This window comes from Quercus suber, unplaced genomic scaffold (genome assembly GCF_002906115.3).
Source record: "Quercus suber isolate HL8 unplaced genomic scaffold, Cork oak 2.0 scaffold_306, whole genome shotgun sequence".
Classification (NCBI taxonomy): domain Eukaryota; kingdom Viridiplantae; phylum Streptophyta; class Magnoliopsida; order Fagales; family Fagaceae; genus Quercus; species Quercus suber.
The window spans coordinates 439,429-466,874 of NW_027069762.1; the positions used below are offsets into that span (position 1 = coordinate 439,429).

The 27,446-nt window shown below is 32.7% G+C and overlaps 1 protein-coding gene and 1 long non-coding RNA gene across 7 annotated transcripts; both read left to right on the forward strand.

Annotated features, from left to right (window-relative positions):
• Window positions 1-17,354: 17,354 nt before the first annotated feature.
• Window positions 17,355-21,569, forward strand: LOC112033924 (beta-glucosidase 47). Its single transcript, XM_065782560.1, has 10 exons — window positions 17,355-17,612; window positions 18,272-18,347; window positions 18,437-18,511; window positions 18,680-18,767; window positions 19,107-19,359; window positions 19,693-19,808; window positions 19,996-20,251; window positions 20,561-20,663; window positions 20,746-20,854; window positions 21,320-21,569. The coding sequence occupies exons 2-10, from the start codon at window positions 18,287-18,289 to the stop codon at window positions 21,534-21,536; spliced, it is 1,278 nt and encodes a 425-aa protein (XP_065638632.1). The 5' UTR covers window positions 17,355-17,612; window positions 18,272-18,286; the 3' UTR covers window positions 21,537-21,569.
• A 489-nt stretch (window positions 21,570-22,058) lies between these two features.
• On the forward strand, window positions 22,059-27,154 carry LOC111989568 (uncharacterized). Of its 6 annotated transcripts, XR_010632643.1 has the most exons (11): window positions 22,059-22,181; window positions 22,998-23,151; window positions 23,289-23,561; window positions 23,665-23,781; window positions 24,375-24,510; window positions 24,615-24,772; window positions 24,862-24,982; window positions 25,081-25,269; window positions 25,376-25,553; window positions 25,785-25,837; window positions 26,837-27,154. It is a non-coding gene; the product is annotated as an uncharacterized LOC111989568 (long non-coding RNA). The 6 variants fall into 6 exon arrangements; XR_010632642.1 differs by lacking the exons at window positions 25,785-25,837; window positions 26,837-27,154 and adding an exon at window positions 23,860-23,984 and having other exon boundaries at window positions 25,376-25,483; XR_010632641.1 differs by lacking the exons at window positions 25,785-25,837; window positions 26,837-27,154 and having other exon boundaries at window positions 23,703-23,781; window positions 25,376-25,483.
• The last annotated feature ends 292 nt before the right edge of the window (window positions 27,155-27,446 follow it).

The window sequence follows — 27,446 nt, forward strand, 5'->3', positions numbered from 1 at the left end:
TAGGAGACAATTCCAAAAAGAAAATCAAGTAGTTGAAAGAAAGTAGCATAATCCAAAATCTAAAACTAAAAACCCAATTGTTGTTCATGTACACAATATTATAGATAGATGTTCAAGAATTAAAAACCAATTAGTTTCTCCATTCGCATAACAATTAGCTTAAAGCTAGATACTAATGGAATTTTAAAAGAATTCAGTTTTTTGAATTTCCTCACTCCTAAAATCCCAAACTATTTCTCAAAATCTAAACAATCCCCAAAGTTGTTCGTCAACCAAATAGGCCAACTAAGGTCCAAAACACAAAAATTCCAGCCACATCACAACAATCTACTTAAGCTGGTGTGCTTTGAAGAATTAGAGTTTCATTTAAAAAAGTTGAGATAAAAAGATTTAAATTGTTACATCCCAAGTTTTATACAACAAAAAAGATTTAAGCTTCAAATTGTACTTTGTTTTCTCTTCCATTGGCCCACAATTTATGGGACACCAAACAGTCCAATTAAATAATAAACAACAAATTATTAATATAAAGAAAGAGAAATCTTATATAGCTAATGTGTGTTGAACAATAAAAAGCAAATTATCAAGCACCACCCAAGAAAAACAACAAATTTATTCCCCTTTCCTTCAAAAGGTTCTAAGAAAAAAAATAATTACCAATTGATTGGTATGAACTTCAATAGAATAAAAAACTTCCAGTGATTGCAAGACTTAATTGTTGATATCTGCCAAGAAATTGACAAACAAAACAAAGATAAAAATGAAATTTAGGTCAACATATAAAATGATAGGAAAAGGAGAACAATAACGATTTATCTTTGATAAAAATGAATAACACACTTACTATAAAATAAATACAAAAACGGAAAACATCACATTGAAGTTAATTATCAAACAAAAAAACTTTATGGCAAACATATTGAAAGTAACATTCTTGCAATCTAGAGAAGGGCAACCATAAAGCAATTTATAACAAACATGATCAAATGCTCAATTCAAATCAATTTTGAAAAAGAAAAAACATATTTAAATAGTTTTGAGACCATGAAAACTCAAACTCATTAATCATGAAATCCCAAAATTGAATTACATTTTTTTTTCTAGTAATGAGATGAAAATAAATAAATAATAAGAATAATACAACAATAACAAAAAGAACCATTAGTAGGAAAAAAAAAAGTGGTTGAAACAATTAAAAAAAAAAAAATCAACCAAAAGAGAAACAAAATTGGAGAAAGAGAGAGATTATTGACCTTTTTGTCGTGGATAACTTGGAAAAAATAGGGGAGAGAGGTGTAAATGAAGTAATTAAGAAGAAATTTATATGAAAATTAAGATAGAAGAGAAAGGGTGGAAGTAGATGAAAGGTTGAATGAAGTGAAACTATTGAATTTAAGAAGATATAATGGAAATTTTTTTAAAATCTAAAGAAAATCAAATGAAAAATAAAAAAAATAAAATTATTGGAGGAGATGAAATATTGAACTAAAAAAACAATAATTAAAGAAGATGAAAAGTTGAACAAAGTAAGAATTCCAAATAAAAACAAAAAAGAAAAAAAAAAAAGAAAAGAAAAGAAAAGAAAAGATGCTAAAGAAGTAGTGCATAAAGAACTTTATAAAATTTATTACAAAACTCCATTATTATATATAGTATAGATATGTATAGACATTATTTTTGGTTTTTTTACTCTTCATTGATAATATTATTTAGTTATAAACATCTAAATTAAAGTAGACAAATATGTAAAGGTAAAATTATATATAATGTTAAACCACTGAAGATGAATGTATAAAGTCAATAATCTATTTATATTTTTTTGTTAAACACATTAGTAATATAAAAAATAGAACGTTAGTAATATAAAAATAGAAAGGTTTTAAATATTTAAAAATCATGTAGGGTCTAACTTCGTTACGCAAACCCAAAGACAATTAATTTGTAGAGTATGGGTCAAAGAACTAGAACTAGCAAGGGATTAATAACAATGGATCATAACTCTTTCAACTGTGTATTGATCAATTTGTATACATTGATAGTTTGGAACCCTCTATTGTTTTTCTTCTCTCTCCTTTTTCTCCTTGTTCTTCCCCCGGTCCCAATGACAGGTGCTCCCCTCTATTATATAGTCAGTCTCACCCTCATCTCCATCGTCCACGTGCTCCCCATCCATGAACTTGCTCAAGTACCTGTCACGTCAGACAGCTTCTTTTCATCTCTGTGTGAGTGGCAGTAGGTTAGGATGCACTGTTCAGAGGTCTTCTCCACATAAATGCGGCCAGAAAAGCTGTTGCAATGCATTGAATACGGTGGCAGCAGCCTTTCCCTCAGATATTTCCCCATCCTTATCATTCCTGAATATGCTTTGAGCTTATCTTGATCAGGTGGAGTCCTCGGACAATCGATCAGGCTTTTCCCCTACTCAATTAGTCTCCGATATCATATCAGAGCAAAACATCTTCCTCGGACAGGAGATGTCCTCCTCGGACTGGAGATATCCTCCTCGGACAGCGATGATCCTTCACCAAGAGGCATAATCCTTTCTACAACAAAGATTTATTAATGACATCATACAGACCAAACGTTAATTCCAAAAAGTTATGAAAATTAGTGAAGAATTATAAACCTAAAGTATATATGCAAGTAAACTATAAAAAAAATCAACAGAGAGAGAGAGGGGAGAGAGAAATAACCTTTTTTTATGAGAAAAAACTATGCAGAGAATGGAAGAGAATGACAAATTTATAGTGAAATGGTGTGAATAAGAAGAGACAAAAATGAGAGAAGATGAAAGGAAAGATGAAGAGTGATATTAAAGTAGATGATAGTGGGGAGATGAAAAGGTAAGGGGAGTTGAAAAGGTAAGGGAGGGAGAAAGTTTGGAGTAAGTGAAAATATTAAAAAAAAAGAAGTAAATGTAAAAGAAAAATAGAAAAAAAAGGAAAAAAAATAGGATAATAATGTGGTAGAAGTAAATAAATAAGTAGTGGGCTGGATTTATTATAGGGTGATAGTGGAAGTAAATAAATAAGTAGTGGACTGCATTTATAGGGCTGGATTTATAGGACTAAAAATTGTAAAAACCACTTTAAAATTGTAGGAAAAATTATATTACCAAAAAAAAAAAAATGATGTGGCAGCTGATGTGGCGCAACGTGAGAGCAGCAGCATTAAACGCCACGCTTCAACTTTTAGTAATATATAGATAATATAAGAATATAGATAGGGTTGAGCAATGGCGGCTCCAAAAAATTATTTTGGGGGGGGTCCAATTTTAACAACTTATTGGTCTTTGTNTTTCCACTCCACTCTGGGCCTTGTCTTCTCCGCATCCCTCTTTTCGGATGTGAAATAGTCCTCTGTGGGCATTCGGCCCATCAACTTGGCCTGACCCCCTTTTCCCCACAAATCATTTTTAGTAGATTGTAATATAAAAAAGAAAAAAAAAATCTCAATACTTTATGTAACTTTCCCATAAGATCAATATTGTTGACATCCTTTATATTCGAAAACACTGAAACACATAAACAAAGAGATTAATTGTGCAGAATTGCAAGAGTATATACGATGATATTAGTATTTCATTTACACACATATACATGATATATACATGATTCATGGTCAGTTGGTATGAACCGAATAATTACATCCTCTTCAATGATAGCAGCGGCATTTTAGGTTGCATTAGTAACTTAAAATCATCTTTAACAGCAAGGCCATCTCTCCCCTATAGCCTTTAATTTCATGCACACTTCAAGCATCGTCAGTTGCTATGAACCATAACAATTACATCCTCTTCAATGATAGCAGCGGCAAATTAGGGTGCATTAGTACCTCAAAATCTTCTTTAACAGCGAGGTCATCTCTTTAACACAGCTACATCAGCCTTCTATAGGTACAAGGCTGAACACAGCTACAAGAAATCCTAGGGATCTGAAGTGTTTCACCATCATATCCTTTCTACAACAAAGATTTATTAATGACATCATACAGACCAAACGTTAATTCCAAAAAGTTATGAAAATTAGTGAAGATTTTACCTAAAGTAATTTTAACAACTTATTGGTCTTTGTATTTTTTTTTTTTTTAAATTATTGAAAATTTTTAATATAGAATTATTAACTATTAAAAAGAAGTTTTTTGGGGGGGGGTCTATAGCATTAGACTATTAAGGACTAAACTCAACAATTCAATCAAAAATAATATGTCTTCACTCCTTATTGTATTATACCCTATTGTCTTTTGCCTTGTATCAAAAAAAAGAAAAGAAAAGAAAAAAGATTTGTTTATCTTTCTCAAAATATAAATATTACTGCTTATATCTTTATTATTAAGCTATTATTTGCAAATTAAATTAATGAACTTAACGTAATTTTAAAATAAATTCATAATAATATAAAATGATTAAATTGGTTATTAAAAAAAAAATATCAAATTTGGTATTTTCTGTAAATAAAAAAACATGTAGGGATATTTGTAAGTTATGAACTTCAAGCAAGCTTCTTTTAAACCTTAAACTCCACTCCTTATTAGGGGGGAAAAAAAATCCTTAAACCCCACTCCCACCACCTAATCACGGAATTTCACATTTATTACTACTATTTTTTATTTCCAAATCTCATAAGGTATCTCACTTTTCAGTTTCCCTTCTCAAAGTTTTACGTGTAGAGGATGAAGAATAAAATTTCAAACTTAAGCTTCCTCTGCCCACTTGTGAATTTCTGTTATCTTCTACTACCTCTTCTTGTTTTTCTCCTATTTTGGCATAGCCGTGCATCTTTTAATTTTTTGTTGGACCTTCCCATCTTTTTTATCAGTTTTTAGTGTTAGGGTGGTCAAATCTTTATTTTAGGGGGTTCAAAAGAATTTTTTTTTTAAATATTATATTTAATTTTTTCATTTTCTTTAGGTCAAGGGGTTCATTTGAACCCCCTGCTCTTAACGTGGCGCTGCAACTGGGGTTGAGTTCAAGTTATATATGGTGTAAATCTAAATAATGTTATACTACTCAATAACTTGTTATTAAATTTATATTTTGAAAATTATTCCACTGGATTATTTTTTCTATATGTTTTTAACAAGCATACCAATTTTCAGGTTAATTGGATGTTACTTACCATTCGATCTATAAACTCATCTTTTATACATTATTTTAAATTATAAAAAACTTAAATATTAATAATTGATTGATGACATAGCTATTGATCTATAATAATCTTGAAATTTTGCAAGTATAAAAAATATAAGAAGATAATGTAATCTAATAGTGAATTTGTCAAAATTCACATTTAATTAAAAAAAAATTAGGTGATGTAATATTACTTAGAGTTACACCAAATGTAAATTGAATCTAATCTTATATATATACTAACTTCCTAAAGTACCTTCTATCTTCTAAAACTCTAGAAACCCAAGCCCTTCCTTCATCACATAATGCCTAAAAAGGGCAAAAACTCGATTATCATAACAACACCAAAAGTTACTCATAATAAATCTAAACCTAGGGGTCTCTACCTTCTAGCCTCCTCTACCAGAAACCTTGTTTTCCTACCTTTGGTTAGTGTGATGTAATTGGATTCCGACCATCTCACCAGAAAGATTGGGATTTTTGCTACTTGCTTCTTGATTGGATTGAACCCTTCTCATTATTTAATTCAGCCCATTATTTTAACATTTTATGCCAATTTAACTTAATTCTAACATCTTTAGTAGGTTTCTAACTTTTAAAAGGAAAAAGAAAAAGAAAAAGAAAAAGAAAAAACTCTTTAGTAGGAATTTGAGAGATTTCAACCTTTAGGCTTTTAGGCTTAAATTGGGAAGGGGGGGGGGGGGTTTCCTGTTATAAATTATATAAATTGATCACAAAAAATATAATTATGAACTCTAATTGATGGTTTAAATGCAATTTGATGAGAGTATACATCTAATAATTTATTAAGATGATTAGAATTGAACGCGTAGAGTTTTTGCTCAAATTTGAAATTTTGTGTTCTGTAAAATTGAGTGCTTAATAATGAAATTAAGGAAAATAATTAAAATTTTAAATTACCAATTAAGTGATATTATGGTCAAGTCAAGTGGTTTTACAAAAGTGAATCTTTAGGTATTATGACATGCTAGCTTGCAAACCTATGTATATGCATGTGTACATTCACACATGTATATATAACTATTACATTGTATTGCTAAAAATATTTTATTATTTTGCATCATGTGTTTTCATTTGTAATTGAAAATTTTAATTTAGAAACAATCACAAACAAGATGGTATAGTGATTGACAAATTTTTGTTGTGAATTAGTAGCAAAGAAAAATATTTCTTTGGATGGTCCATGGTTAACTGATGATGTTGAAAAAAATCACCAATTAGCCACACAGTTCTAACTCGCTCGATACCAGACCTGCCCAACACAGAAAAAGAAGAAGACCTTACAGAGAGTACTGGTATGGTACTAGCCAAAGACCCTCCGAAGGTTGAGTCAGAAGAGAGCTCCAACAATGCTAGAGAGTTTGAGCTTTAGAGAAATTGTGCGTACCCTTTTCTTGAGGGTCTTTGGGTTTTTATAGTAGCATAGGGCTAGACTCCCTTGCTTGCGGAACAAGTCTTTTTCTTATGGGGAAGATACTTATTAATACGTGTATATTCTAGAATTCTAGCCATGTTGGGACTCTACAAATCAGGGCAAATCGTGTATCGCAAGTATTTTCCATTTCAAGTTCCTTGGAGACCACATAATAATGGGCTGGATGCCATGTGGACATTCGGTCAGTGCATGCCACGTTTGTTTGTGCCACCTTCGTCCAAGTAGCTATCTGTAGGTATAATTTTTCCTCTTCAGTTGCCCCCTTCACCCTATGGGTCCATGATCTTGGAGTGAAAGGACCCATGGGGTGACGATTCGATTTGGATCTGAGAGACTTGTCAGTCTTTGACAGGTTGGCCTGAAATTATTTATGGCGCAGGGGACTTAAATTTTGACCAAGGTACTTTTGGTTGACATGGTTTGTCTGTCTTCTCGTAGGTAGGAAGACTTAGAATTTTCACCAAGGCACTCGTGGGTGATTTGGTTCGTCCTTCCACCCGTAGGTAATAGGACTTCGAATTTTTATTGGTTTTTTTGTTTTTGTTTTGTTTTGTTTTTTGTTTGTTTTTTTTGTTTGTTTTTTTGTTTTTTTGTTTGTGTGGATGTCCGTCCACTTTTTTCATGGACATGCATAGACATGCATCTGTACATTTTTTTGTGTGGATGTCCGTCCACTTTATGCATCCGTCCTCTTCTTTCTTCCTCTTTTTTTTTTTTATTTATTTTATTTATTTTTTATTTTTTATTTTTATGTACATGCATCTGTCCACTTTTATGCATCTGTCCTCTTTTTTTTTTTTTTTTTTTTTTTTTTTTTTTTTTTTTGTGGATGTCCGTCCACTTTTTTCATGGACATGCATCCGTCCATTTTTTTTTTTTTTTGTGTGGATGTTCGTCCACTTTTTTCATGGACATGCATCCGTCCATTTTTTTTTTTTTTTTGTGTGGATGTTCGTCCACTTTTTTCATGGACATGCATCCGTCCATTTTTTTTTTTTTGTGTGGATGTTCGTCCACTTTTTTCATAGACATGCATCCGTCCATTTTTTTGGGTTGTCATTTTTTGGTTGTAGACTTGTTGAGGTGACTAAGTGTTACCTCGTCACCATGTTGGTCGTCCACTTGAGGTCGTGGACTTGTTGAGGTGACTAAATATTACCTCGTCATCTTGTTGGTCATCCACTTGGGGTTGTGGACTTGTTGAGGTGACTAAGTATTACCTCATCACTTTGTTGGTCGTCCACTTAGAGTCGTGGACTTGTTGGGGGTGACTAAGTGTGGCGACCTCCACCCATAGTCGACTTTGGTCATGCGTCTACATGTAGGTGACTTAGCGTAGTGATCGTCCATCCATAGGCAACTTTGGCCACGCGTCTACTTGTAGGTAACTTAGTATAGTGACCGTCCACATGTAGGCGACTTTGGCCGTGCGTCTACCCGTAGGTAACTTAGTGTAGTGGTCATCCACCCGTAGGTGACTTTGGCCATGCGTCTACCTGTAGGTAACTTAGTATAGCGACCGTACACTTACCTTGAGAGGTGATGTTTTGAGTCGATGTGTTGTACAAATATTCCTCGTCTATTGCCCCCCTTCCATGTTTGCTTTCGCTACTTGAGTTCATCATTTCTCAGATTGTTCGTCACCTTCGCGACTTGGATGATTGGTACTACCTCGGAGATATTGTAGAAGGGTAGGCGGTATTGGTTGTTTCGCTTTTTTTTTTTTAATCGCAAGTAGAGAAAATATTCTTCAGGCATTCAGTATTCTAAGGGTGAGGTAGCTTCTGTCCATCAAGTCTCTCTTGTAGGGTGGTTGTCGTCCAAAGGGTGCCTTTTTCATGGAGAATTGATCTTCCGTCTTGCTGGGTTGCTCCAGTTCGCTGTAACTTCCCTTGGCCTACAAGGATCTCTATTTGTTGTTTCAGATCATAACACTCCTTCGTGTCATGTCCATGTTCATGGTGGTAATGTCAATATTTGGGGCTTTGATTGCTTACTTGGATCCCCATTCATCCTCCTCGGCCATTCCAACATGGGGTCGTCTTTGATTAGTGTAAGTATATGGTTGATAGGAGCATTTAATGGGGTCGAGCGAACGGGTTGACTGTTGGAGTGTCTAGGCCTCTTGCCTTCTCTTTGGCCAATCGTTCGTCATCCTACAGTATTGTAGTCGTCAGTCTTACTTCTCTTCTATTTGCTCTTCCCTTCTGTAATATTTTGAAGGGGTGGATGGTGATTATGACCACTTTTACGTTGATCATGCGATAAGACTTGATGTTCTTGCGGCTGCTTAATTTGCACTTTCAATGCTTGGTTTTGTAGCATAAGGGTTTTATTTTGTTGAGTAAGTCACTTGATCGCAGCCGAGAGTGTCTGCAGTTGCCCTTCTACAATAGTGGGGGGATTTCCAGTTTCTTGGTTGGCTAATGCCATCGATCGAGTTTGGACCATACGACCTTCTGTCTCAGGGATAAAGTAATGACTGATTACTCGTAGTTCCCACAGACGGCACCAACTGATGATGCTGAAAAAATTACCAGTGAGCCACACGGTTCCAACTCGCTCGATACCAGACCTGCCCAACAAGGAAAAAGAAGACAACCTTACAAAGAGTACTGGTATGGTATCGGCCAAAGACCCTCCGAAGGTTGAGTCAGAAGAGAGCTCCAACAATGCTAGAGAGTATGAGCTTTAGAGAAATTGTGCGTACCTTTTTCTTGAGGGTCTTTGGGTTTTTATAGTAGCGTAGAGCCAGACTCCCTTGCTTGCGAAACAAGTCTTTTCCTTATGGGGAAGATACTTATTAATACGTGTATATTCTAGAATTCTACCCATGTTGGGACTCTACAAACCAGGGCAAATTGTGTGTTGCAAAGTATTTTCCATTTCAGGTTCTTTGGAGACCACATAATAATGGGTTGGATGCCACGTGGATGTTCGGTCAGTGCATGCCACGTCTGTCAATGCCACCTCCGTCCAGGTAGCTATCTGTAGGTATAATTTTTCCTCTTCATTAACCATAATCTTAAAAATGATAAATGTAATTATCTATTAAATTATCAATTTCAATTAAAACATATAAATTCGATTGTCTATTCACTTCTAATACTTAACTATTAGTTTTTCTATTTATTATTTTATAATATTTATGTTTATGTTTATGCTTTTATTGAAATTTATTTTTATATCTTTCACAATTATATTATTTTGTACCCTTATATATAAATGGTTATAAACATAAATGTAATGGTATCTTTGCTCACTCACAAAAAACAAATGTGAACTTTGTTTATAGATGTGGATTAGTTGAATTGACACTAATCTAGCATTACGAAAAGTTAGCTTTGAGTTGACCACAAAATCTATGATGTAAAAAGCCAATGCTTATCCAACAACTTAAATGCTTCTTTTAAATCTACCTTATACCTAGATGTAAGAATAGAAAGAAGATTTTGAGTTCATTGAATAGGCCTAAGCGGGCTGATTCTTACCTCATTCACTAAACAGGCCTAAGTGGACTAATTCCTATATGTGTTCCTTAGACCTATCAGAGCTTGTTTTTGCCAATATCAATGCACTACTCTCAAATATAAGGATGGAGAAGAAGTTGAGCAATACGTCATTTAATACAGTAATTATATTTTTCCAGATATACGATTCCTTTATACGAAAATGAATTTACAATCATTAAGGACCAAAATTTGCACTTTAAAAAAATGATAATAAATATAAACACCTTTTAAAAAAATAATAAGAAGACATTCCAAAACGGTGTAAGAAACTAAGAATCTTCCCCATGTTTTGAAAAGATAATGAGTAAAAATCTACTTAATGCCTCAAATAAATGTGTATATTGATTAAATGAAAAAATGTAGGGTATGAGGTAATCAAATTATCATTTTTACAGAGAACATAAGTCCAAGAGTTAACATTAAGGAAAAATATAAATTTTTATTTTTATTTTTATATTATATTTATTATGTTGTTTTAGGTCAGGTTGCAGTTGTGTAGGAATACCCATCAGCAAGACAATTTAAACAATTTAGGGTAGATTGCTAATGTGTTTTAATAACTTTTTATGAGGGTTTTCAAGTTTGTTTGTTTAGTTTTTGTGTGTTTAATTTTTTTGGATTTTTATTAAGTACGTACTTGAGATTAACTAGAATTTAAGTGTTGAAGTTACTTGTTTTAAGTTAGATCCAGGCTTATGAACAACCATGTTAAAGGGAATTTAGTCATCTTCAGTATGAGCTTGAATTTATATTTAGTATGAGCTTGAATGCAAAGGGAGGAAGGACAAAATACAATATTGAAAATATGTGAGTATGTGCATGTGTTATGTTTATGTTTATGTTTATATTTTGATATGCGCAAATGTATATATACCTATTACAATGTATTGCTAGGATATGTACCTAAAATTTGCATCTTTGTGAGCAATTTCAATTGAAAAATATCTTCAGTTTAGCATTTTCATTTGCTTGCAAATATTTTTCTTTTAACCCTAATAAATATAATGTACAGTTAATTTTTTAAGAAATATATATATATATATATATAATTTCAAATTCTATAAGGATTCCAAATGAAATTTTAACTCGAATAATAAAGTGAAAAATGGTGAGGTCTCAAATGATTGTATGACAAAATATATCAAACAAAAGTTTTGATTTTATATTTATTATAGATTAGACTTTAGATACTCACATTAATTTGAATTTTCTAGATGGAAGCCCAAACAAAACTAAATTACATGTTCAAATTTTGTTCATTTTTCACTTTCAAGTTTTAAGCAACCATGGTTGATAACCCAAAAATTGTCTTCTTCTTTTGTCTCTCTACTTTGAGTTTCCCTTACTTTCTTTTTTAAGTAATGAATAAGTTTTCTATTTTTTTTTCTTGATCTTCTGAGATAGAAATCCTATTATAGCCTAATTTAAGTGTTTGTGTGTGAAACTTCCACTTGGAGACTTGAACCCACCAAGAACTTATACTTTTCGAGTAACCATCAAGCCAAATGTGTGAGATGGTTTATTAAGATCTAGTTGTTAACTTGCTTGATGGGCAAGAAAGATTTATACGAAGGTGATACACCAACTCGAAGGTTTTTTAGTGAAATAAATCAATTATTATGACATAGGTCAAATTTGGGGTTTTCGATGATGCCCCAACTCAAAGGTTCCTATATGACATTAAGGTACTTATTTTTTTTTGAAATAGTTACAATGGCAACTCGAATAATTTCCCCCCTAAACCCTTAAGTACTTTGTGTATGGAAAAGTACCAATTAAACTACAAGACTCTTACCAATTAAGCTACCTAGTTGTAGGTTTGAATGTTTAATTTGTTAAGGTGACCAAATGGTTATAATTAATTAAATTTTTGGTATGTAATTGACATGATGTTTTTTCTTAAATTAGGGTTTTGTATCTCTAAGCTTGATTTTAAGAAAATGAGCACCAGCTATAAGGAGTTGAAGGCCGTAATTGGCTTGAGGCATGTTCAAATATGGCTAACAAAATTTATCTTAGGTTTACTAAAATTAGTGAGGGGTTATTGTGATAATTCAATAACAAAATAATATTTGTGATTTATTTCTTTATTTATTGAAAAGTCAAAATTTGATCATGAGTTTTTTTCATGAAGAATTTTTATTGGAAGAATATAATCTTGAAAACTCACACTGATCAATAATTTCAAATGTTTTAGAGTTATTAATAATTTTTACAGCCTAGGTTCTTGTAACTCAATTGATTGGCATCTCCTTGTGTCTTTAAAGAAAACATCTTAAATTCAAATTTTCCACCTTCAAGTATCGAATTACCCAAAAAAATTAAATAAATTCTCTTCCACCTATTAGAGAGAGATACCACTAGTTTATATAATATCTAAAAGTTTGATAAGTTTCTTCTCATTCTTTGCAAAAATCTAGTACTATCTTTTTGATACCTATATTACCTAGTAGTAAAAGAGGGTACTTTTTTAGAATTTAAAGTTTCTTATCTTACATAGTAGTGCTTACTAGTAACATCTCGGAAAGTGTGGTAGGGCTATTGTATTTTGGGATGGCATGCCTGAAAGGTCTGTTTCATGATCGCATCAGTTGCTAATTGAAAGTTCAAAATGTGTATAAAACACTCTTGAACGTTTAGACCCCAAATTATAAAATTACCAATTCAAGCTTTATATCAAATAGTTAATGTGCGGAACATAATAACAAGCTTATAACATAATTGATAGACAATCTAAGCCAAATATAAACACATCCACAGCAGTAAATATAAGGCAAAGATAAAGAGAAGGAAGATGCAAACACACGGAAAACACACGATGTGTTATCAAAGAGAAAACCGAAGTCCTCGGCGTAAAACCTCTCTGCCGCCCTCCAAGCGGTAAATAATCTATTAAAGAATGTAGTTGGGATACATGAACAGCAGAAGACCCTCCAAGCCTAATCTACCTAAGTACCTAAGCCCTCCAATTCTTGCTCCAACGAGGTTACGCCGAACCTATTTCTTCTTTAGCTTCCCGGATTCCGCTACTATACTATAGCATCAACCAATGTATATTGGTTCCTTTCAAACTGCTTCCCTTAGCACCAAATGAACCTTCTCATAGACGTGGGTGAGGTGAGATAAGGATTTGGTTAATGACCTCTTAAGGATGTGACAATGGAGAGGAAGAGAGTAGAGGAATTTGTAGAGACTTTAAGGTAAAGATTAGAGATAAGGCAATCTTGTTTTTCTCTAGGGTTTCTCTCACAAAATTCTCTCTGGAAGCTCTCTCAATTTAGTGGGTATAAGGGTTTATATATAGTGGTGTGTGTTTGGAATACGAAGAGTCAGTTTTTGCCAAATAGGGTTGATTGACGACTTGACCTCGCGGCTTGTCCAAGTCACAATGTAACGGTCTGGCCAGCCTAGGACTTTTGTCCTGTAGTGTGATAGCTGGTGCGACCCGGATTCCGCTACTATACCATAGCATCAACCAATGTATATTGGTTCCTTTCAAACTGCTTCCCTTAGCACCAAATGAACCTTCTCATAGATGTGGGTGAGGTGAGATAAGGATTTGGTTAATGACCTCTTAAGGATGTGACAATGGAGAGGAAGAGAGTAGAGGAATTTGTAGAGACTTTAAGGTAAAGATTAGAGATGAGGCAATCTTGTTTTTCTCTAGGGTTTCTCTCACAAAATTCTCTCTAGAAGCTCTCTCAATTTAGTGGGTATAAGGGTTTATATATAGTGGTGTGTGTTTGGAATACGAAGAGTCAGTTTTTGCCAAATAGGGTTGATTGACGACTTGACCTCGCGGCTTGTCCAAGTCACAATGTAACGGTCTGGCCAGCCTAGGACTTTTGTCCTGTAGTGTGATAGCTGGTGCGACCCGGATTCCGCTACTATACCATAGCATCAACCAATGTATATTGGTTCCTTTCAAACTGCTTCCCTTAGCACCAAATGAACCTTCTCATAGATGTGGGTGAGGTGAGATAAGGATTTGGTTAATGACCTCTTAAGGATGTGACAATGGAGAGGAAGAGAGTAGAGGAATTTGTAGAGACTTTAAGGTAAAGATTAGAGATGAGGCAATCTTGTTTTTCTCTAGGGTTTCTCTCACAAAATTCTCTCTAGAAGCTCTCTCAATTTAGTGGGTATAAGGGTTTATATATAGTGGTGTGTGTTTGGAATACGAAGAGTCAGTTTTTGCCAAATAGGGTTGATTGACGACTTGACCTCGCGGCTTGTCCAAGTCACAATGTAACGGTCTGGCCAGCCTAGGACTTTTGTCCTGTAGTGTGATAGCTGGTGCGACCCNCACATGATTATTACATTTCCTTTTTTTTCTTTTGCACCCTATTGATCTTATGGTTCATTTTCTTTAATAGGGGACTCTGTTTTTATTGCTTTTTAGAACTATACTATAATTTCTGACATGTAACTTTCTGAATTCTTAACTAAATTTTGTGGGATGTGTATGGTTGTGGTGCAGTGGGTATTCTTTGCTTAGTGATCCCCAGTACAACAAAGTACTTACCAATTTTTTGATCATTCAGTTGACTCCTTACTGCCAATCTGTACTTGCTGTCATGCTAGCAAAAACAAGGGTTTCAGCCCGTTTTACTTATTATTGGATTTGAACCAATGACTTACTGTTTACTATTCAAGGGGAGGCGAAGTGCTAAAAAAGAGAAAGCATTATCACTATTCGAAACTGTTTTCCATCCTACCTAATCTACTGTTTTTGAAGAGTGAATGAAATTGTAAAACTTTAAAATCTGAAAGTGTAATGTATTTTTGTTATTGTAACTTTATGGTTGTTGGTAGTTGAATTTTCATTTATAAAACAATGAATGTGATTGCTATTAAATTTACATAAATTGCATTAATTCATTTAGTAGATCATGTTTGATTGGAGGACACCTCTTTTTCTTTGAGTTTCACACTATAGAATACATTCAAAGATTGTGTGTGCAGCAGCCAATGTGGCATGATCACAAAGCTGAAGCTGCAAAGGGGTATCAAACATTTAATTGATTTGCAGATACTTCTTTTAATTTGCTAAAAATTTTACTGCACCAATAAAATATATGCACCTTGATGATGCCGAAAATATCAACAGTGAGTTGCACAATGCTCGCACCCTCGAAACTACACCTGCACAGAGAAAAGAGGACCTAACAGAGAGCACCGGTGTGGTGCCGGCCAAATACCCTCCGAAGGTCAAATTAGAAAATATGCTCACAACTCTAGAGTGCTAGAGAGGGTTAATTATGCGTACCTTGGCTTATGAGGGCATTGGGGCTTTTATAGTTGCTTGAGGTTGACATCCCTTCCTTGGCGCGGAAGTCTTTTCCTTATAGGACTCTTCTTGTAGAATCCTAAACGTGATGAATAAGTCTCCTCCTTATGCGGAAGATTTTTACCAAGTATGCAAGATTCCCGGAGTCCTACTAGCGCAAGGACTCTATTTGGGCTCTTATGAGAATGGGCCAAAATATCCCTCATTAGGGGCTCAGCAGGCCCACGGATAAGCAGCCCACCATTCTTCACCCGTCCATGCACGGCCCGTTCACACCAGGTCCGTCCACTGGGGGCCCGTGCAAATGATGGATCCGTTCATTCGGGCTTAAGAGATATTTTTCCCCTTTTCACACCTGTAGACCACGAGCATGTGCTTTGGCAACAAGATCTGTAACTTCATTCAAATAATTGCTTTTGTAGTAACAATTGTATCCTTCCAAGGTCCAATCCCAACCAGATAGTTCTTTATGAAATCAAGATAACTATCTGAAGTAATATCATAGTATGCCTGCACAAAACATTTATTCAATCAATAACACAACTAGAAAAGTTACTGTATGGAACAGGTAATTTAAAAAAAGTGAATGCGTCAGAAGTACAGTTTTGGAGCTAATAGAAGATATGGAACAAAATTCACCTAAAATATGATTTAACAAAATTCACCTGAAACTATATTGGAAAATACAACACTGCCTCTCATAGATATTGAATAATAGTTATGCCACCTAATTAAAAAAAAAAAAAAAATTGCCTAACATCCTTACTATAATGCCAGCCATGCAAATATGGCTAGCAACATGATTCACGCTTAGAAGTTAAATATTTTCCAGCTTATCTGTCATGTTAATCAACAAATTATTGAAGTTGATCTGCTTGCCAACAACAAAGTCAATTGGATTTTCAGAATAAGAACAAAGAATAAACCTGATTGGTATCTTCTGTTAGTACCGCCACATCATCGATTAAGAAAATTTCGGGGAAGTCAGTGAGGTTTGCAATATATGTGCGTGAAGTTGGAGCAAAGGACTAAACAAAGGCAGGTTGCTTTAGCCATTCTTCTGACATATATGAACCTTTGTATCCATATTGCAACCAAATATTGCAACCTTTTCCTTTTTAAATATTTATATTTTTAAATTATTGAAGAAATATCTTTTACAGTAATCAGCTTGATGCAGATTCAAAAGATTAAAATAATAGTGTGTTGAATGAATGGTCCAAACTCCATATTTTGGGGAAAAATTCAAGTTGAAGAATGGGCATAAACATGGTATTAATTAGAAGAGCTTCATAAATAATAATAATTTTAGTGTAAAAGAAAAAAATGAACTATTTAATTGTAGTTTAATTTATGATTAATTCTCTTGACAACCAAATATTGTAACCTTTTTCTTTTTTACTAATTATATTTTTAAATTATTGAAGTAATATCTTTTACAGTTTTGCTAACTCCTGCAATATGTCAAACGGGCAAATAATGCTGTCAAAATATTTTTAAAAAAAAAATTCAAGTTTTTAATAAGAATTATATTACTTGACAAGCCAAATTTTTATATACCATGATAACCATTTGGATTAGTTTTTAACTTTCAACTTTAAACTTTTTAACTTATTTGCTTACGTACATTCTGATAAAATCCCAAAATTTTTTAGATACAAAAATATTACTGCCTTTTTCAACAAAAAAAAAAAAAAAAACATAACTTCATTGATTAAAGATAACATTTATTTTACCATTCAAGTAATAAACTATAAATCATCTAGAGGCCACACAAACAATACTTACTCATTACAAAGATATTATCCATTTTATTTTTATTTTTCTTATTTGTATATTCCATTTAAGGATGACATTAATTGGAATAGGATAGAGCCATATCATGGATACCTCGTCCCTTTTCAAGATAAGTGGGATAGGTTAGGGTAGGAAAAGGATGGGATAAAAGTATTTTAATTTCCCTCTTTAATAAGTCGTTTTCATCCACTCTTGGTAGAGGTTTTAAGACATGATGGAACAAGGCTAGTAAAATCAGTCGTTTGTCCTCTCTTGGTGGAGGTGGTATTACATGCACCGCAAGCTAGGCAAAATAGGATGCGACATTTTGTTGTCCTTAATTCCATTTCAATAAGAGATTAAGAGGTTAATCTGGAATTTTTAATTGCAGGTACCATAATTGATGGAAGCAATGGAGATGTTGCTGTGGATCATTATCATCTTTATCCAGTATGACCTTTGTGACTTGTCCCTTTTCTTCCCCTTCAGTTTTTTTATAATTTCATAATGCATGGTCTATTGATCTTTAAAAATAAAAAATAAAAAATTGAATGGTCCATGCATAATATTTGGTAGAAATTAGAATAATTATAGTCAGGACCCAGGAGCTGCCCATTACATAATAAGCGAGAAGGGTTGAGTTAAAAAAAAAAAAAATATATATATATATATATATTTTCTTCCAAATTTTACAAAACCTTTTTTGAAAAGCTATACCAATTACCAAATAATTCCTACAACATGAGGTTGAAGTGATTTTCGTAAATACCATGACCTGAAATATGTACCAAACCAACGTGAGTTAGATTAATTAATTGATTTCAACTTACCTAAGATACATTTCCGACAAAGTTTAATGACTTGGAAAAGATCCATTCCAATTAAATCCTCAAATTCCCTCTCATTTTAGTCGGACATGCAACGCATGACATTTATTTGATTTTTAAATGCCATGTCTTACATCTAATAAAAATTAGAGGAGATTGAAGTAATTAATGGGAGAAGATCTTATCCTGTATGTCGCTAGAGATGCCTTTATATGGTGCAAGTAAACTAAATTATGCAATGTCGTCATTTATAGAAATTTTAAGGTGAATTGTTGACAACAGGAAGACATAGATCTAATGGCTTCCCTTGGAGTGAACAGCTATCGGTTCTCAATTTCATGGGCAAGAATTTTACCTAGTAAGATTTATTTTGTTGGCATGTACGTAACATAATTTGTGCTTGGAACTTTTGCAAGTAAACATGAAAAATTCTCTAAATTTTCTCAGAAGGGAAATTGGGAGATGTCAATTTGGATGGCATTAACTTCTACAACAAGCTTATTGATGGTCTCCTACATAAAGGTTTAATTCCATCTTGATTAGTTTTTAGCATATTAAAGACTGATTGATTACACCAAGTTATTTGTAAACTAAATTCAGGTGAATAACACCAATGTGAAGCTGCACATAAAATTATCACTTTAACACTGTATTATGCATGTTTCTATTTCTTAATTGTGCAATCTACAGGAATCCAACCATTTGTAACGCTGACCCATTTTGATATTCCTCAAGAACTTGAGGAGAAGTATGGAGGTTGGCTCAGTCCCAAATCACGGTAAGCAAACCAGATATCAATAGCCTATGTAATTTTGTAGAGGATATATGTAGATTTTTATTTAATAGAAGAATCACAAATTTTATAAATGGGTTCAAATTCTATGTTTAGTGTATCTTTGACTATGATATACATTACACAGTATTGCTAGAGACAAATTTTCACCAACATGTTAAGTTGAAAAATTGTTATTAGAAGAACATCACCGTCACATGACTCATAACTCACTAATAATACAAGCTTTATTATGCACCATTTGAGACAAGTAACATAAACAATTTTTATATCACTAGATTTATTGATATGGAACGTTGTAACATGCTACACGGCATTTTTCAGGGAGGAATTTGCATATTTTGCTGAAATCTGTTTTAAGTTCTTCGGAGATCGGGTCAAGTACTGGGCCACCTTCAATGAGCCAAATTGCCAAGTGATAATGGGGTACCGCACAGGTGAATTCCCACCGTCGCGTTGCTCAGGTCCCTTTGGAAATTGTACTCATGGGGATTCAGAGAGGGAGCCCTTTGTAGCAGCCCATAATATTATTCTAGCACATGCAGCTGCTGTTCAAAATTATAGAACAAAATTCCAGGTACTAACATTATTGTATAGCTAGGATAATTTCTAAGGGACAATGACCAAATCAAAACTCAGGCCAGTGCCAGTGCTTCTACTTACATTTTTTTTTTTAACAATTCAATAGTACAATGGGGAAGGGCTTTTGAACTCTAATTTTCCTAATAAAGAAGAAAAAACTATTCCATTGAATTAACAATATTCTTAACTATGTATTTTGTTATGAACTATTGAAGCATACTATATATAGAGGAAGTGATTATACAGAGTACTAAGTAGTTAAATGTCCAAATAGAAAACACTCTCGAAAGACATTGTATGCTTGCTAACTAGATCAATGAAAATCCAGAAAGAACAAGAAGGTAGCATTGGGATCGTCTTACATGCTGCCTGGTTTGAACCCATTAGCAACTCCACACCGGACAAGCTGGCAGCTGAAAGAGCCCAATCCTTCTTTTTGAACTGGTAAATATCCATTTGTCAATCATCAATATTTTTATGTGAGTGATGTTAAAAATACTACAATTTTGACATCAGTTTGTAAGACTTCTATAGTAAAATTGACACTGAATTTCACATTTTATGTATCAAATAGGCACAAACGTACAAATGTGGTTGGCATATCATGAATCTTGAATCAATTTTAATGCAGGTTCTTGGACCCAATAATATTCAGAGATTATCCAGCAGAGATGAAAGAAATTCTAGGATCTATCTTGCCAGAATTTTCAAGCAATGATAGGGAAATACTAAAGAATGGATTGGATTTTATTGGCATCAACCAGTACACCAGTTACTATGTCCAAGACTGCATCTCCTCCATATGTGAACCTGGACCAGGGGTGACCAAGACAGAAGGTTATTACCGACAAAGTTCACAGAAAGATGGCATGCACATTGGAGAACCTGTATGAAACTTCAACTTTATAACAAGAGTGATGCTAGGGATACCACAAACTTTACAACATAAGCCATACAAACTAATGTGTCAGTCAGTGGTGAAGTCAGAAGTTTTTCATTTTTTATTTTTCTGGCAAGCCTATAAGTAAAAGTAAACTCTAAGTGATAACTCCAAGTGGTTTTCTATCGCATAGTGCAAAGTCGAAGTAGGTCTGGGTGCTAACCCTTGATCATCTATATTTATTTTTCCTATTACAGAGCCCTGGCTTGTCTTGTGTCTCTTTGTCAATCATTGCTGAAGCTTTTTGATTGTACAGACTGATTTGGAATGGCTAAATGTTTACCCACTGGGAATGGAGAAAATGGTTACCTATGTAATGGACAGATACAATAACATACCCATGTTCATTACAGAAAATGGTAAGCAAAAGGCTAATAATCTCCTTGATGGTTTCTGCATATTTTAAAACTTTTACAGAAATTTAAGTCACGGATCTTGTAGGGTATGGCGAGGAGGACAATCCAAATATCACTGTCGACGAGTTTCACCATGATGTTAAAAGAGTAGAGTACATGAACCGCTACTTAGATGCACTCTTGAGAGCAGTAAGGTAAGAATATAGCCACAATATTAGGCATTTTTTTTCAACTTATATTATCAATAAACTAGCACTATCTTACAAATCCGGGTTTATATACAACCTATGCACAGCATCCCTTAGAACAAAAGAGGGAGGCGCCACATTAATGATCTTTGATTTGTTCTGTCCCCTTCCCATCAATGCTAATTAGTCTGCACAATAATTTCATTGATCTTAACAAAATTGTGGTGCACTACCACAAAAGAGGTCTAAGTACTTTTTCAGTTTTTCTACTTTGACTTGAAATGGTATTGTCCCGGTCAAGTGTTACACTTAGGAGAGGCAATCAGATTATTCCTTTGCAATTACGTTTTGAGTTAAACTGAGATGTACTTTGGATAGGCAATATATAATTTCATAACAATGCTCCGTTACTAGACGAGTATTTAAGACAATCAAATTCTTATGATTCTCTCTCTCTATCTTTGTGATCAGGAAAGGAGCAGATGTGAGGGGTTACTTTGCCTGGTCCTTGCTTGACAACTTTGAGTGGAATTTTGGATATACAATAAGGTTCGGACTCCACTATGTTGATTATACCACGCTGAAGAGAACCCCAAAATTATCAGCAAGTTGGTACAAACAGTTCATTGCAAAGCATATGATCAATCCCATAAAACCAAAGAGTGATCAGGAACAGTTCCAGTATTAATTAAATATGTTATATCTCAATGTTTTGATACCANCACACACACAAAAATGCAAAGATAATACATATATGAGAGATAAAGAGAGAGAAATCTTAAAATTTAAGAAATACTAAACCCACGATGATAAATTATTTTTAAATTCTGATTTTGGTTTTGACATCTTGAGTGTTATTTTAAAATCTTTAATTTGAAAATTTATAATTTCTAATACATTAGTTACATACTTATTTAATTAAATTTATTTAACTAATACTTTTAATATAAAATATTCACTTCAAATATTCTAAATGATTTGAATATAAAATGCGATTGGGTATAAAATAAGTCCATGATATTTAGAAGACAATGAAGCGATTGGGTATGAAATAAGCCCATGATATTTAGAAGACAATGAAGAAGTTGGGCTTATTCTTCGAGACAATACCCAAGCCCACCGTTTCTTTTATCAATCGGGCCATTGAACCATAAAGCCCTCAATGCCCACATCCTTAGTAAAGCAAATGGTCTCTTAAATCTTCAAGCGCTACCCTTATTCGGTCACACAAACACAAATAGAGAATCCCTCCCTCAATTATTTCAACGCCATTCCTTCACTGCAACAAAAAATTATTCAGAAGCCTTCTCTGCAACAATAGACTATTTAGAAGGTGAGCATTCTTTCTTTCTATTCAATTACTGTTCCCAATTGTCTATAACTGCCCACAGATCATTTTCCCTCTATTGAATTTAAATTTCTAGGGTTCTTCTTTTATCTCTATTGAAAAGCATATAAGTTCTAATTTTCTCCTTTTTTTTTCTTTCTCTTTTTCTTTTCCGGCATTTTTTTTAAAGTTTATTAAGTTCTGTTCTCTTCGATTGTTGTATAAGTTAGATTTGTTTTTTGTTTGACAGATTTTTGTTAGATTTGCACTTTTTTTCCCCGATTGTCTTTATGTTTTACCGAATGCTGAAGACTGTAAATTTGTTGATGGTTTTCCATGAACTAAAATTATGGTTTCCCTATAATTATTTACTGCATATTAAATATTTTTTTGCTGCATTACTCAATAAGGTTTAAGGCTTAGCAATCTTTTTCTCTAATTTTCCTTCTTCTTTTTTTCAATTTCTTTAGTTCTTTTTGTTTGATTGTTGTATTGATTAAATATTGTTTTCGCTTTACAGATTTTTATTACGTAAATCAAACTGAAACGTAGGAATAACTTCATTTTTTTCCTGTTTATGTCATCTTTACTTTGATTCAATTAAAACTTTATTTTGAATTAAATTGACATGTATAATTATTATGTCCCAATTAATTTATTCCCCTTTCATTGAATGTTTTACGCAGACGTAATACATACTGTTAATTAATTTAAAACTATCAATAATATAAGTTAGATTGTCGCTAATGTTGCAAAAGATAGATTTTACTTTATAATGATATATAAATTTTACTGAAGTTTAAATTTGCGGATAATACAAAGTCATACGAATATGGAGTCCACAACTTTGAAGCAGATATCAAGAGACAAAGATAACTCAAAAGTGAAAGTTAGATTTTTACGAATGTGGGATGGAATTAATATAGCAAACAACTATGATCTGATCAGCCTCGATATGATATTGGTTGACAAAGAGGTAAATTCATAATTGATTTCTTTTTAGAATTAATTTTACAAATATTATTTTATTAAAAATTGCAGTCAGTTAATGTAAATTGATTGTTATGTACTGCTATTATTGATTAAGGGATAATTCATTTAAAATGTTCATAGGGAACATTGATACATGCAAGCATTAGAAAGAATCTTGCTCAAAGTTATCGTCCACAAATAAATGAAGGGAGCATATATACAATTACAAATTTCTTGGTTGAAGAAAATAAAGAGAACTATCGTCCAGTGCATAACAAACTCAAAATACTTTTCAATTCAACAACTTCAGTCTCAAAATTCAGCGGATTTGATCATTCAATACCTCAATTCCAATTTGGATTTGCTGATTATGGAACAATGGTTTCCGTTGCTACGACACTACTTACTTGATTGGTAATTTTAATTGTTTTACAAGCCAAGCATCTGCTTTTACAGAGCTAAAAAAGAATGCAATTCATAACTTAATACTGAATCTTATTTTTATTTTTTTTAAAAGAAAAAAAGTGTTCTTACTAGATGTGATTGGCATATTAGACTACATTGGAGCCATTGAGGAGATCAAAACAAGAGGGCATCCAACAAAGATGAGAAGCATTCAACTGTTGTTAGAAGAGTAAGATATATATACATTTTTTAAAACTCATATGTTATAATGTTTAAATAACTCAAACTTACATATAAACAACTTCAGAAACAAATCAGCTCAAACAACTTTGTGGGGAAATACTGCACAACAAATAGATGATGATTTTTACAAAACAAATAAAGGGCCATTCATTGTAATAGTCACTTCAACTATTGTGAAAACTTTCATAGGTAACAATTGATTAACTCATTTATTAAATATGCAATATTTATGTATCTATAATGCTTAGAAATTTTACAACTTTGTTGTAGGTGACTATCAACTGTCATTCACTTTTGCAACAAAGCTGTATGCCAATTTAGACATTCCAGAAGTTGCAAAAATTAGAAACAACTAACTGCTATTACACTTTTTCTTTTTAAGGGTGTACCTACTTAGCGATATTCCTTAAATGATAGATAGCATAAAATTGTATAAAATAGATGCTATAGAAGTTAAAAAAAAGAAAAAAGTAGTAGGTATCTTTAAGAAAGACATTTTTATTTCAGTTTGTTTGATATATATACATATAGAAACTATTCTATTATTGTTTTAATGAGTTATACCTAATTTTTGGTTAGGTACACCACAATGGACATAAATGTAAAAGAAATACTGCCAAAGGGACTACCTAAAATACAAGATGGTGTACTTGCCTTAAATAATAAAAAAACAGTTGCTAAAATAAAGGACTTGGAATGGAACTAAGAGACAAAGGTATCAATTATATTCCGACATTATGAATTTATCATAATTAGTAACTGTTTATGTGTTTTATAGTAAAATATAATTTTATAAGCTGACTAAACTTTGTATTATAGGACTTGCTGGTAACATGCAATGTCAAGATCATTAATATCAACAACAAATATGGATGGTATTATGTTGCATGCCTTATATGCAAGACGAAAGTGAAACAAGTCAAAAGAGTTCTATGGTGTGAACGTTGTAAAAATGAGCCAAAGTTTGCAGTCCCAAGGTAATTAAAAAAAAAAAAAAGATTTGTAAATTCTCAAACACACACAAAATATATATAATATTCTACTAACAACTTTGTATCTAAAATAGCTATAGAATACAAGTCCAAGTACAAGATGAGACCCGTTCAACCACATTCATATTGTTTGACAAAGGAGTTGAGAAAATTATATCTAAGACTGCAAAAGAACTTGCAAAGATGCACGAAGAGGTAATTTCATATATAAATATCAGCCCTATATCTTTATTATTTGAAAATTTAAGTTTTAATACATATTTTGCTAATTGTATGATACTTTGTTCATACAGATTTTGAAGTTAGATGAGAATATTTTACCAAAAGAGATTCAAAAAATAATTGGCAATGAATATTTGTTCCAATTGCATCTTGATGAATAGAATTTGAAGTCTGGAAAAGAAAATTACACAGTTTCAAAGATTTTGGAGATGGAAATTTCACATAAACAAAATGACTCACGTAAAGTTGAAGAACATCAGGTAATTGAAGCGTACTTCACCTTGCTTACTATATGATTCAAGCATTAGTCTACACATAATTTACTATACATATCTAACTGATACATAAGAATGCAAATTATTGTAGGACACAACGGAGGAAATTGTAAGAAAATCAAGGAAGAGCAAGTACATAGCCAGTCAAAAAATAGAAGAAGGAGAAACATCTGTTGAAAGACATGAAAGAATGCCGCTCCAAATGCTTCAAAAACGTCAAAAGGGTACTAAGCAAATTGCATCAAGGAAGAAAAAAACTGAACTCTAATGTATATACTACCTTACGCTATGAGTCTTTCTGTATTTCATTGTATTTTTTTTTTAAAAATAATTTCTTTAGAAAAGTAAACTAAATGTATTGTTAAGTTACTACGACTATCCTTTACGAATTATCATATTAAAGCTCCAATATACATATGTTTTTGTTTTAAACTGTTTAAAATCTGAAAATTGGGTAATTTTAACAAACTTTCTTATACTGTTATTTTGTTAAAATTCAGATCTATAGTATTCACTAGGTGTTCCAAGAAACATTGCTGGATAAAGCTGACAGGTTAGGACAGCCTTACTATCATTCTTATCCTTTTGAATTCTGCTCTTTTCAATTCCATATTAATATGATAAGATTCTTTAGCATTCCAAAACATAAATTCAGATTGAATGAAGGACTGCAAAAAATGTAATTATATTTCCCAATTCGGTATGTTAGATACTATGATGGTCCCAAAGTGGTTGATTTCAAAGTGTATGATTTCGAACATCATGAAATTGATAATTTATCATATTTTCTCCTTGAAACTTGATTTGCTGTAATGCTTAATAGCATAATCAAATGATTAAAATAAATACATTTTCCCTTTTTGTTATGTTGTTGTAAAGTGAGTAGTATGATGTGTTGAGGTTTGAGTACAAAGTAGATTTACCTGCTAGGCTGACCATTATTTTAAGTTATATGTGTTCGGCTATCTGCATAAGTTCATTAAATAATTGGATATGTAAATGATGCAGTATTGAGCCATTTTGGTGAATGGGTATAGTTTTGCTACTGACAAAATGCATCCATCCGGATAAATTGACTCAAGAGTCTCTAATAAGTATATATAGGATGATTAGGATCTTGACCAGATAAATTGACATTGAGAAATAAAAGCACTATCCACGATTTTTTAAGAGGGAAAACTACATTTGCAATACTCTAACGTTGAGGTTGGTTTATGAGCTCTAGCAATGTTAGAGGTTCGAATTTTCTTAACTTGGAACTTCAAAAACAAATATTAGCAACCAAAATATTGGAGGTTTAAAAAAGTAGTTCAATTGTTCTGGTACAACTGTTTACATATTTTGGGGTAGGTCAATACCTATAATTGCTTAGTCTAGATTAAATGTACGTAAAAATTTCTTAAATTTGATTTTAAAAGGGGAGAGCTTTGTTTTGTTTATAATATGATTTGTAGTGTAGTTTTTTGGCCTTTTAGAATCTGAAATTTGCTGATTACTTAAAATGAGGGATTCGTTTTAGTGATCAAATGATTATTACACTTCTTTTGATTAGGGATCCCAAGTACAACAAAGGACTTACCAATGCTTTGGTCATTTAGTTGATTCCTTGCTGTCAGTCTGTACTTGTTGTCATGCTAGCAAAAAAAGGAATTTCAACCGATTTTCCTATTATTGGATTTGAACCAATGACTTACTGCTTACTATTCAAAGGGGGCGAAGAGCTAAGAAAGAGAAAGTGTTATCACTATTCGAAATGGTGCAGCAGCTAGCATACTAAGATCAGAAGGGAAAATAGCAACTACAAAATTCAAATTAGTTTTAGTTTCTATTTTCCATCCTACTTGATTTGCTTTTTTGAAGAGTGATTGAAATTATAGAACTTTGAATATTGAAATGCTGTAATGTTTTTTATACAAAGTTGATTACCACTTAGATTTTAGTTAATATTCCACTCTATCTACATAATTATTAGTGTCAACTAATTATGGTGTAAAGAACATTTTTGAAACTGTCTATCATTGATCATATGGAAGTTTCACTTAGTGCTATTTTCACCATGTTTTTATACATGTGAAAGCAATCAACTGGATAAAGTTTCAAAAGATTAAAATAATAGCCAGATTCCTCTTCTACTATAAGATTTCAAATGATCCCGCGCATTG